Below are 12,179 nucleotides of genomic sequence, written 5' to 3' on the forward strand. Positions count from 1 at the left end.
TGTTTCTGCTCAACAACCACAGAAATCTTTATGGAGTCGGTGTGATAGCATCTGATCTCTGGATTGACTGTAATAAATACCACTCCTCCTATTTTGCATGTTAAATAGCATGTGTGTGTGTGTGTGTGTGTGTGTGTGTGCAGTAACCCGGTACAGTTGTATCTGTGTAGTAGATCACATGCAGTGAGATGTCTGTTTTTGCTCACTGAGCCGCTGTGTCTGCAGGCTGAACCTTTAAAGCAAGTGCTGTTATTATTAAGTCATTAAACTCTTAAAGCTACTTATCTACTAATCCCTATGTTTATACAAGTTTTGTCATATTTATGTCATTTATTATTGGAGAATAAACATAAATTAATTTTCACATATACCCAATTTTTTGGATCAAAATAATAAACTTACTTTTAATATAAAATAAATTTCAAACTTGAAATCGTCATTCTGCTGGCAGTTCATTTTACTTATTTAAGTTTTATTTTGTTTTTTTACTAGTGTTTATTTATAGAAAGTGAAAGATTTTTTTCTCATTTGAATGCTCTAACTAAAAATCACAGTATAAATCTGAATCCTTTTTTGGTTCATCGTTATTTTCTGAGCTTTTAGTAGTCAATCATCATTCATTTGGAGAATTGTTTTTATGTCCTGTAGACGTATGAAAATAAGTGAACAGTTTTACCTCTGGCTGTTCGGTACTGACAATGGAGTCTCCTTCCCTACGTTACTTAATCTAATCCAGAACAAAAATTACCTTCCAGAAAACATTCGGAAATATACTTTGAATTCAGAAAGCAAGAATAAAGCCATAATAATAATACCACCACATTAATACACGGCACCAAGGTGGAGTCAGATTTGATATTTAATGTAAAAGTAAAGAAACAGGAGCAGAAGAAAAGCTCTGAGGGAAATGCTATGCCACATGCCCTCCTTCACCCCCTATATATTACACATATCTGTTCTGCTTATGTACACGCCACAACAATACATACTCTATTTATAACAGAGATTACACACACACGTACACAGCGGGTGTTTACTCTCACCACTCAATCACACAAACACAGGAGATCCTCCTTAAATCCCCCCAGAGAGCTGAATCACACAGGGAGTGGAGAAACTCCAAAACAATAAAAACTGAAAACAGAGACAGAGTGAACATCATGCACACAGGAAACATAAATGAAAGTGTACGAAGCACATAAAGCTAAATATAATATCAGTGATGAGAGAGGAAAGGGGTGCTGTTCAGAGACGTTCAGTATCATGTACACATTTGCTGCAGAGTCATGAGCCTTCAGTACAGAAGGGAGAGCTCAGGGCTTGGGTTCACACATTCTACACACTTCAGATGCTCTTTCTGGTATTTGGGTTCGTGTGTGCCTTGTACAAAGTCCTAGATCTATCAGATCATTTGGTAACACACAAGGGATTCCCAGGCAACATTCTAAATGACTTTGCAGCATTCAGCTCACGCCACTACCCACAATGCATTTCTGGAGGTGCTTATGGTGTTGTAAAGTTGCCAGTGTGCTGTGACAAAATGTTTTCAGAAACATACTCGTACTCTGAGGAATGACTTGGGGGAAGTTTTGGCACCATACAAGAATCTGACATACAAGAATCTGTAGTACTGCAGCAGGGATGAATAAGGGATTGCGTCTGTCTGTTTGTCTGTGTCTGTCTCTCACGCAAGGAAATTGCTCTACTTGTTTAGCTAGGACAGTAGTTCTGCTCTCTCAGATAGACCTGTAGAATATTCATATACAGAAAACTAAAAAAAAAGAAGAAAAAAAAACCCACAAAAAAACAATACACATTATAGTCAGGATTCATTCATAACTCCAGTGTGGGGAGGGAGTGAACACACACACACACACACACACACACGCTCACATGCACACGCACACACACACACGCTCACATGCACGCGCAGTAGTGCTGAGCGATGAGGGACCACAGGGCTGACACATACATAGACACACACATACACACACTCCTCCAGTTGGTTACTTAAAGGAACATTTCAGCAAAAAAAAAATGTACACACCTCCCCCTGCTCAGCCAGGATATGGAGGCTGAGAACAATGTAGTTAATAAGTAAAGAAAGACTACAGCCATCAGTTTAGAAACTACATGACACTAAATCACACTTGAACTAAAATGGCTTTATCTGGGTTTAAAAAGACTGGTGTACATTTCATTCTGAGCTGAATTGTCTTTAAGGCCATGAGCGTACAGTAGGCTCAGAGACACATCATATCACAAAGACAGGAAAAGAAAACAACTACTCAAAATATTAAAGAAAATGAACATACAAAAATCAAGTGTCTACAAACTGGAGCCACATCGAGTCCCAACAGGCCTCTCCGTCACTCTGTGGTGCTCCAGGACTGAAACCTATAAAACAGTGTCTCAAAATGACATCATCATCAGTCAGTTCTCTCTTCCACTGCCACTACGTCAAAGCTGTCCAGTTTTCATTTCTCCTCATGGGAAAGATTGGTCTCACATCTAGAGCTGATTGGTTTGGTCAAACTCACACTTAGAGCTGATTGGTTGGGTCAAACTCACGCTCGGATCTGATTGGTTGGGTCAGGCTCAGAGCTGATTGGCTGGACCGTAAGTCAGTCAGGAACGGGGAGAGTAGAGCCGTAAGGCTTGGTGCAGGCTATTGAAGGAGGGGCGGTCTCTGATTTCACGCCTCCAGCAACGCATCATCAGCTCATACAGAGGAGAGGGGCAGAGCGGGGGAGGGGATAGGTAGATCTGAGAGAGAGAGATATAGGGGGGGCACTGATAAATGATATATATCCAACATTCTTTGTCCTGTCAATATACCTCGATACAGGTGTGTGTGTGTGTGTGTGTATGTGTAAGTGTACCTGTCTCCCCTGGTTCCTAAAGAACTCTCCACTGTTCTCGATGACCTGCTCATCTGTCAGTAGACTGTAGGGCTGCTCCGTACACAGAGTGAAGATTTCCCATAGAGTCACACCAAACGCCCACACGTCACTCGCCATGGTGAACTTACCCTGCATGCGCACACACATTTGTACGTGTATATTACTCTGGGGTTATCACTGATAACTAACCATAACCTCAGTAACCTACAGAGAATCTCTTGTGCTTTGTAATAAATAAATATTTTTCTGTTAAACTTTATCCTTCATGGTGATTTATCATGTGTGTTCCTGTCAAAACGTTTTCTAGAGCTCAGAAAGAGCTAAACACGCACACACACATGCACGCACACACACCAGCAGGATGCTCTCCCAGGCCATCCAGCGTATAGGCAGCACTGCTCGGCCCTGGATTCTGTAGTAGTCGCTGCTGTACAGGTTCCTGCTCATGCCGAAGTCAGAGATCTTGATGGTGAGCTGTCGGTCCAGGAGGCAATTCCGCGTGGCCAGGTCCCGGTGCACAAAGTTCAGAGACGCCAAGTACTTCATCCCTGATGCAATCTGAACAGCCATGTGCAACAGGTCTGTCATGCTGCAGCATGAGACACAGAAACAACGACACGTGTTACCATCACACACTGACCAGTTTCAGAGATGGACAGATGTGATGGAGACACAGACATGGACTAACAGATGGTTAGATGGAGTAGATGGAGTGATACCTGACAGAGGGGATGTTGTTGGCGTGAGTCAGGGTGCTCTCGATCTCCCTCTGGGACAGAAACATGTTGAGGTCTCCGTTCTCCATGTACTCCGTCACCATGCACAGAGGGTCCGAGTGCACGCATACACACAGCAGGCGGATGATGTTCGAGTCGTTCAGCCGTGACATGATCTTTATCTCTTTCAGGAAGTCATTCCTATCACCAGCACAGACAAAACACTGACATTAAGTCAAAACACCCACAGAACATTACAGCTTTAACCCCAGCTGACTGTACTAGCTTCCTACACTCCTCAGAGACAACAATGATCTCTGATGCTGCCTTCCAAGCTTTATTTTTTACTTTTTAAATATGACAAGAAAAGATGAAACCATAGTTTTTCTTCTTAAAAATGGGAGACAGGAACTGAAGCTGTGAAGAAACCTCAGACCACATGCACCAAAAAGTTGGTCTCAGGAATCACTGGATCAGTGTTGTGTATATTTTGCACAGCAGTGCTGAGTCGCTTGTTACTGTGAACGTAGCTTTAGAGCTGTAGTTAGCGAGCTGATGTAGTGTAGTGTAGAGACCTGGCGTTGGCCGTGGCGTCGGCTCGGAGCTGTTTCACTGCCACCAGCACGGAGCTCTTGTCATCAGATAACGGAGGAGCGTCCTCTCCTAAAAACTCCACCAGACCTTCTGCTTCACACAGGTGCACCTGTACATATACACACATACACGTTACCCACACTCTCACTCACACACACACACCATTTAACTGCATATAAAGCTGAACAGCATGCCCACCTCTCCAAACTGCCCCTCTCCTAGTTTCTCCCGGAAGATGAGGCGTTCCCTTGGAAACTCAGCTGCGGTGATGTCTTTACGTGTCAGAGAGTCTGCAGTGAGGGCGGGGACAGCATAGGTGTTACTGCCCGTAACGCCCTGCAGCTTCACTATCAGCGTCTCAGCGTAGTGAGGAACACTGGACTGGAGACTCTGGTGATGGGTACATCGGGTAATGTCTGGCTCAGCATAACCACCACCACAATCTACACGAGACAGAGAGAGACAGAGACAGAGAGAGAGATGGTGACTAGGTGGAGAAATAAAAATCTACGTACATTTCATGTTACTAACATCTACGACTGTGTTAATGCAATAAACATTACACTACATGAAAAGTAGAACATCACTGAATAATTAATTAAATAAATATTAATTGTATTAATAATCATCAACTCTGCTTCATGTCCAGCTACGTCACACAAACCATCGTTGATTAGTTTCCCCTGATGACACATCCACATCCAAAAGTGTTTTATTCCTGCCAATTTTACCACATAAACATATTCTCCCACCAGGAGAGGAAATCAAACCATCTACTTGTAGATTTTAATCCAAACTGCCTTAAGTGAAACCAACAGAGTGGGGGGAAAAAAAACCAAGTAAAGCAACCAGCTTACCCTCACAGGGGTCATCACCACAGCAACGAGAGGTCAGGTGAAGATCAGAAAACAGGAAGACCAAGTGCAAGGGTTAGAGGGCAGAGGAAGAACAAAGAGCACTGAAAAAACAAGAGGAAGAGAGCGATGGAAAGAAGGGTTTCCAAGAAGAACTTCAGTCTCAGATGGAGTGTAAATGCAGAAAGAAGCTATAAAGAAGAACAAGGAAGTGTGACTGTGCCTCGGAAAATGTGTGTGTGTGTATTTTTGTACCCGGGGCTTTGGCTCGAAGCTCAGTGTGTTCCCGAGTGTCAAGCAGAAACACTCTCTCATATGGAGAGTCCAAAGAGTCCAGAGGGGGCGACTGTGGAGAGTCACTGCTGCAGGGCAAATGTACCATCACCTCCTCATCCAGGATACGTCTCGGACCCTAGAGAGAAGGAGAGAAACAGAGAGAGAGAGAGAGAGCGACAGAGAGAAAAACAGGGGGTAAAGAGAGACAGTGAGACAAAGAGACAGACAGAGAGAGAAGAAGAAGGGAGTGTGACAGATGAGATGAGGATAGTAAGAAAGACAAGGGGAGAGAGAAAGATAAACACAGGGAGACAGTGAGGATGAGAGAACAACGAAGAGAGAGAGTGTTTTTCTCTGAAATTCAACACATTGATTTTTCATTCCTGCCTTCTAATTATACATATTACAGCAACACACACACACCTTCTCCATGACTTTGCACACATACTGCCACCAGAGAATGAGGAAGATGATGACCACCAGCAGGAGGATGATGGTGACCAAACAGCCAATCAGAATGGAGGTGTGGCTGTCTTCAGGTGGGCGGGGCTTTGATGTTACTGTGCTGGTGTCTAGAAAACACCACAGCAGAGTTTCACATACAGAATTGTGCGTGAAGGGGTTCGAAACAGGAACAGTGGCTTATCAACACTCTTCTCCATGACACACTGTACCTGGAGCTGCTTTAACTGTAGTCGGTGCTCGGCTCTGCGCTTTAAACGGTGATGTCATCACCAGAGGCTTCAGGGTGGGCAAAGGGTGGGTCACTGTTGTGCAGAATTACATCAAAATATACGAGTTAAAACAGCAAACAACAACCCTGAGGGACAGGTGAGCTAGCTGCTGGTGTTTATGGTGTTTCTTTAAAGTGTTGCTTACCGGACTGAAAGGAGATCTCACTGAATATCATCCAGGTGTCAGCGAAGTAGAACCTGCAGCGGATTGCTGTGGCCACTCGTCGCTCCAGAGGCACGGTGACATACCGAGCGCTTGGGTTCCGGTCGTCCAGAACCGTGTGAAACTCCACAGGCTCCTGCTCAAAGTGTGAGATGAGTCGTGGCTTAAACACACATGATACAGATGAGAAGACCTTAACGCCACGTGCAAACATGTTGTTACTGTGCACCTGAAGGAAAAAAAAAACAGATTGGGTAAAAAAGTAATAATCGAGATACTGAACAACTCTGAGTCATTTAGAAATCGGATCGTTAACTGCTCACCTTCATAGAGGTGAAGTTCCTCTGCCTGTCAAACTGAAACTCCATCTCAATGTAGCCAGGTCCGAGTGAGTCGTTTCTCCAGCCTACGTAGTCATAACCAGGCCACGGCATGTATTGACGAGTCTGAGAGAAATCATCTAGTCCAATCACACCATCTGTCAGCTGACCCAGACCACCCAGCACCCTCCTACAGAGAGAGAGAGAGAGAGAGAGAGAGAGAGAGATTTTACATAAAAAAAGAAAATAATCTACTGCGACTCAGCTATAATATTTCCTTTTATTATAATATTTTTAGAACTGCAACTCTGTGTCAATTACATCACACACAAGAAGACACACACACACACACAGCACTGGAGACGAAAAAGAGAGGAAACAACAGAGTGGAATAGAGAACTGGAGTGAAATACAGAGATTAACTGTGAAGATTAAGAGTGAAAACAGGCTGCCAAAGAATGGGGGGGGGGGAAGTAAGAGAAACAGAACAGAAAAAAGAGAACCATCAAGAAAACCATCAAGAGAAAGACGGTGTGAAATGAGGTACAATGAAAGGAAGGGCATGTGAGTAAGAGAGAGCAAGAGAGCGAGGGAGAGAGAGAAACACTCAGCTGCAGTGATGAGGGATCAGTGTTTAGATTAGCTCAGATACATTGTTCTAGACATAAAGCAGTGGGTAAAAGACAGGAAATACCCCCCACACACACATCTACACTATACTATACCACACTACAGTACACTGTGAGCTCTGATGGTGTACCTGCGCTCCTGAATTCCGTCGTAGGTGGAGTCGTTCAGTGGGGTGTTGGCATATCCAGGAGCCATCATGGTGTGGCCCTCAGGAGCGCTGTATGACGTTAACCCATCTGTCAAAGACACAAGGAGCCATCATGTGTTACAATGCTGTTTTTGGTTGTTGGGTTAAAACCATGTATATAAAACAGATGTACATATAAACCAGTGATAAAAACATTTATTTCTACACAACTAGATATTAAAGCTATATGTTGTGCGTGTGTGTATGTACACCTTGCCAGGAGCAGCCAAACAGCTCAACTCGCATACAGACTGTTTGCACTGTGTCCGTGACAGGGATGAGGCGGAGGAAGCGAGTGATGATGGGCGGGTGAAGGTCTTTCACCACAGACGCGTACGTGTTAACATTCGCCATGATAATCTGCACACGGTACAGCACACAGGATGTCAATCTAACATGCTCATTAGAATATTAGGCCACACCGTTCTGTTCTGATTGGTGGAGACTGTACATATATCTCTATAGTTTTTTTATCTTTATTCAGGATACACCTGAGCCAGGTGAGGAAGAATTTATTTAAAAGAAAATATTTGCATATGTTATGATTTTAGAATAAGATTTAGCACTGAGTAAACCAGGTCTCTGCACCTCGCTGCCGAAGCGGTTCTTCCAGGGGATCCAGCGATGGCCGTCTCGGCTGTAGGAGAGCCGGTACTTGCGAGCAAACTCATTACCGGAGCTGCGTGCGTATCTACCCTGTGTGGCCACCACTGTGAGGAAGGTGAGTTGATGCAGATCCAGCTGCAGGTACTGGACATCAGACGGCTGCAGCTGACCGGCAGGACACCAGGCGCCATCACCTTCCTCCCTGTTCAGCCTGAGAGCGAGAGCAAGTGAGTGAGTGAGTGAGTGAAAGAGAAAGTTTTTTTTTTAAAGCTTCAGGTTCAACTGAGCATCCCTGATATTACACAATAAAAGGCATGAAAGAGAGAGACACGTACAAGCTACAAGAAATATGTTTCTTTATAAACAAAACACACTCACAAAACAACATATCGTCTTACACTCATCTCTCATCCAACACAGAGGGAGAGAGATGCTGGGAAAGTGTAAGAGACAAAGACAGACCAGGGGACAGTTGCAGTATGACTGTGTGTAAAGTGTGAGTGGTTCCTGTACCTGGCGTACTTCGGCCCTGTCGTTTCATACCATTGGCTGGAGGCTGTAATGTCATCGTTTTTTATTCTGCCATCCTGCATGCCAAGAGGGTAGCGACACTGTCCTGAGGACAAAAGGTCACAGAGGAGTCAAATCACACAGTAAGGAGATATAGTGCAAGATTGTAAGTGTACGTGTGTGTGTGTGTTTGTGTGTGTGTGTGTGTGTGAGTGTGATATATGCCTGGGTCTATCTGAGCATTGGCTTCAGGATGTAGGACCAACAGCAGGAACAGTAACATGGTGAGGCATCAGAGTCTCCCACTGCAGAACACACACTACATCTCTGCTGAGAGAGAGAGAGAGAGAGAGAGAGAGAGTTACTACCAAGCAGTTCACGGTCTTTACACACTGTTTATAAATAGTTAATAGTTAATAGTTAAGGATACAGACTTCTCTTGATGACCTTTAGCACAGTGCTGAATCTGACTATACAACATATAGCTACATGGCTGAAACAGCTAATAACAGCTACATGGCTGAAAAAGTGCTGGATAATTACAGATACCACATCAGAGATCTGATCACCAACATGTTCTGAGGAGTGTTAACAGTAGCTAGAAACAGAATACAGGTCTGAGGAATCGGAATCGCCAGCATGAGAGGAATAAACCCCCATACTGAGACGTGAGACGCTGTTATTAGAAAACGATCAGCTTCCTCAGTCCACTCCAGCATTAATTACTATAACTAACACACACACAGACACAAACACACCGCCGCATCAATGACCACAATTACTAATGCCCCCTTTCCACCAGAAAGAACCGAGTGCTGGTTCTTAGCTAGTGCGAAGTTCCACTGGCGAGCCTTCTACGAACCGGTTTGCCTTTCCATGGGCTACAGAGCCGTAATAGTGCCCAGTCTGACGTCACTGTATACGTCTCATCTTTCCCAGCAACGTTAGCGCAACAGTGTCAATCACAAACACAACAATGGCAGATGTTGCTTTACTGTTAATGCTCATGGCTTTGCAAACCTACACTGGCCAAATGCAGCGAATCCAACGTGTACGTGCAGCTCCATGTAATTTGTATAAACGGAGGTTGTAATCGAGAAAGTACATAACGCTATTTTATCATTAACACAGAAAAAGGTTAGCCATGTAGATACCTACTATCATGTGTGCTGATAATTGATCATATTGCGATAAAGTCAAAATTTATTAAACATTAGTATACTTAAGGTACATTATCAAAGGTGCTAACTCTGCCCACAGTCCCTGGTTCTTACGTCTAGACCAGCAACGTTTTGGTGCTACTTAAGAACCACTTTTTCTGGTTCAGAGCCGGCGCTATGGGTGTCGAAAACGAAAGAACTGACTTTAAATTAGGCTCTGGCTCCGAACCAGCACTCAAATTACCTTGGTATAAAAGGGGCATAAATAGCACATCCAAGCTAACAGCAGTCTGAAAGCCTAGGGACAGCCGAGGGCAAAAATACGAGTAGAGTGTAAAAACCTGGTGATAAACAACATTGCTGCTGTTGAGGAGTGTGTGAGTGTGGAATAAAACACACAGGCGTTAAACAGGAAGAGAGCAGGACTCCAAACCGAGGAATAAACACAATCATAATACACAACAAACAAACGCACTTCTTTCAGTCTCTCACACCATCCTGACACCAGAAGACAGGACAGAATGGAGAGAGACAGCGAGAGACAGGAGAAGGAGGAGGAGGTCGTGGTGGTTTAATGTTTGGCTCCGGTTGAGGACTGTGCTGAGATTCCAGCTCTGTTGCTCATCTCTCAGAAAAATCCAATGCAGCCTCCAGAATCTAAACCATGCGCTCGACCTCCTAAACAACACTCACATGATGCTAGCTAATGCAGAAGAATGACAAGCACCAGATCGTCTAAATGTAACTCGTACCTGTTGGACTCACAGTGAAGGTGATGAAGACTTGACCGGACTCTTCTTCTACATATGAATTCATTCCAGGCTTGAACTAATCTTTATCTGATCACTTATTTCAAGTGTTTATCTGTAGACAGAAACAAACTGATCTGCTGAATGGATCAGATCATCTGAAGCCTAAAACGAGTGACTGGGTGTAGAAATCCACTTGATGCTCTTCTAGTCATTACACAATAAGGTCAGAATGAGAAATATATTTCACATCTGGAGCTTTTATGTGCAGTCTGTGTGAACAGACATCTCTCAAAGATTACTCATCATACGGCTTCATCCTTTACATCAGGAACATCTGGATGTTTATCCTTACATCAGATGTCGTTCAGTTCCCCGGACATCGTCCCTCATGTCAGACTTTTACCCAGATTCTGACCTACAAAACACTGACAACTGTGTGAGACTGTACTGAGGGCAATGTGGCCAAGAACTGCACACATACCTTTACAAATACTTCAGTATTACCAAGTGTACACTAAACACTCATCTGTAATGACACACACAAACACACACAGCCTCAGCGACCGAGCGACCCAAATTCCAGCCAGCAGGGAGGGAGTTTTAAAACATGCAGGAACTTGTCATCCACACACAGACACACAGACACACAGACACACACACACACACACGGCTCCCTCTGTGCAAAAATGCAACTTGTCCAAACATACGCTCTGTGGGTCCAGAGGAGTTTTAATACACACAAATCTGATTTCACAACACGCACAAATACAAGAAGGAGAGAGATGAGAGACAGACAGAGATAGAGATAAATAACTCTCAACCATGCAAGAGAGTGTGTATTTAATATTAACATGTTCAATGATTAATTCAAATAAAAACAGAAAGATCAGTGCAGGCTAAATCCTCTACCAGGAACACCACAGCTTCACAGACCATCACGGGACTTTCTGACTGGAGAAACATTGCCTGTGTCCAAACACCATCCTCATGTTTGGGAAAGACCCTGAAGACGGCAGGTTGATTTAAAAGGAGAAGATAGCCGAAGACACGAAGGATGTTGACAGGAGTGTGTCCTGAACTGTCAGTGCTCTGCTTTTACTGACCACCAAGCCTGAGTTTCCCCATAACCACTGCATCACAGACCAGGGTTCAGCAATGGAGCAGGCATCATAATGAGAAGATCCTAAAATCCCCAGAAGCCATCTGAATGAATAAATAAATTACCCCACAGTGCAAACAGAAAAACTTCAGCATCGCCGTCATTCTGAAACTCCATGATCCATAAAATAATTCCAGTAAATAAATCTGCTGCCTTTGCACAATCACAAGGAGGAAGAGAAAGAACCTGCGTTTCTCTGGAAGACCAGCCACAGACCACGTAACACTGAGAGTCAGAGATACTCAGCACTCAGGGATCTCAGGAAAGCGGTTGCTACAATTTGCCTCATAGCATACTGAACTTCTTTCCTTCTACCTTTTTCTACTCAACACTTTATCCATTCTCAGTTTCATAACAGTTCAGTGGTCAAACACAAACACAATAACTAACACAATAACTAAAGACGTTAATCATAACACACACATGCACCTCAGTACAAAGCTAGCTAACAGTCTAACTAGAGATTTTTTACATAGACGTCAGCGAGTTTATTTTAACCAAAAAAGCTTCAGCTGGAAAAACACAACTGTGATTGTTAGCATACGTTTATAAGACACTTATTCCTGAACAAAACTGACAGCTGCTGCAGATGCTACAGATTAAACACTGACATAC

General features: G+C 43.7%; 1 protein-coding gene across 3 annotated transcripts in view; it reads right to left on the bottom strand.

The window, feature by feature from the left end:
* Nucleotides 1–841: 841 nt before the first annotated feature.
* Nucleotides 842–12,179, bottom strand: part of ddr2l (discoidin domain receptor family, member 2, like) — a 12,942-nt gene continuing 1,604 nt past the window's right edge. The window contains exons 1-17 of one of the 3 annotated variants that reach the window (XM_047818264.1): nucleotides 11,751–11,772; nucleotides 8,719–8,820; nucleotides 8,497–8,599; nucleotides 7,966–8,194; nucleotides 7,590–7,737; nucleotides 7,321–7,426; nucleotides 6,564–6,750; nucleotides 6,223–6,469; nucleotides 6,018–6,110; nucleotides 5,767–5,915; nucleotides 5,323–5,479; nucleotides 4,412–4,656; nucleotides 4,195–4,322; nucleotides 3,623–3,820; nucleotides 3,258–3,492; nucleotides 2,883–3,032; nucleotides 842–2,766 (exon numbers count right to left, since the gene is read on the bottom strand). In XM_047818264.1, the coding sequence (XP_047674220.1) occupies nucleotides 2,629–2,766; nucleotides 2,883–3,032; nucleotides 3,258–3,492; nucleotides 3,623–3,820; nucleotides 4,195–4,322; nucleotides 4,412–4,656; nucleotides 5,323–5,479; nucleotides 5,767–5,915; nucleotides 6,018–6,110; nucleotides 6,223–6,469; nucleotides 6,564–6,750; nucleotides 7,321–7,426; nucleotides 7,590–7,737; nucleotides 7,966–8,194; nucleotides 8,497–8,599; nucleotides 8,719–8,776 (2,571 nt within the window). In that variant the 5' untranslated portion in view covers nucleotides 8,777–8,820; nucleotides 11,751–11,772 and the 3' untranslated portion in view covers nucleotides 842–2,628. Of the gene's footprint in view, nucleotides 2,767–2,882; nucleotides 3,033–3,257; nucleotides 3,493–3,622; nucleotides 3,821–4,194; nucleotides 4,323–4,411; nucleotides 4,657–5,322; nucleotides 5,480–5,766; nucleotides 5,916–6,017; nucleotides 6,111–6,222; nucleotides 6,470–6,563; nucleotides 6,751–7,320; nucleotides 7,427–7,589; nucleotides 7,738–7,965; nucleotides 8,195–8,496; nucleotides 8,600–8,718; nucleotides 8,824–11,750; nucleotides 11,773–12,179 lie in introns of those variants that run through there. The other 2 variants (XM_027168168.2, XM_027168167.2) reach the window with 2 other exon arrangements.

Source organism: Tachysurus fulvidraco, chromosome 9 (assembly GCF_022655615.1).
Source record: "Tachysurus fulvidraco isolate hzauxx_2018 chromosome 9, HZAU_PFXX_2.0, whole genome shotgun sequence".
In the NCBI taxonomy this organism is placed as follows: domain Eukaryota; kingdom Metazoa; phylum Chordata; class Actinopteri; order Siluriformes; family Bagridae; genus Tachysurus; species Tachysurus fulvidraco.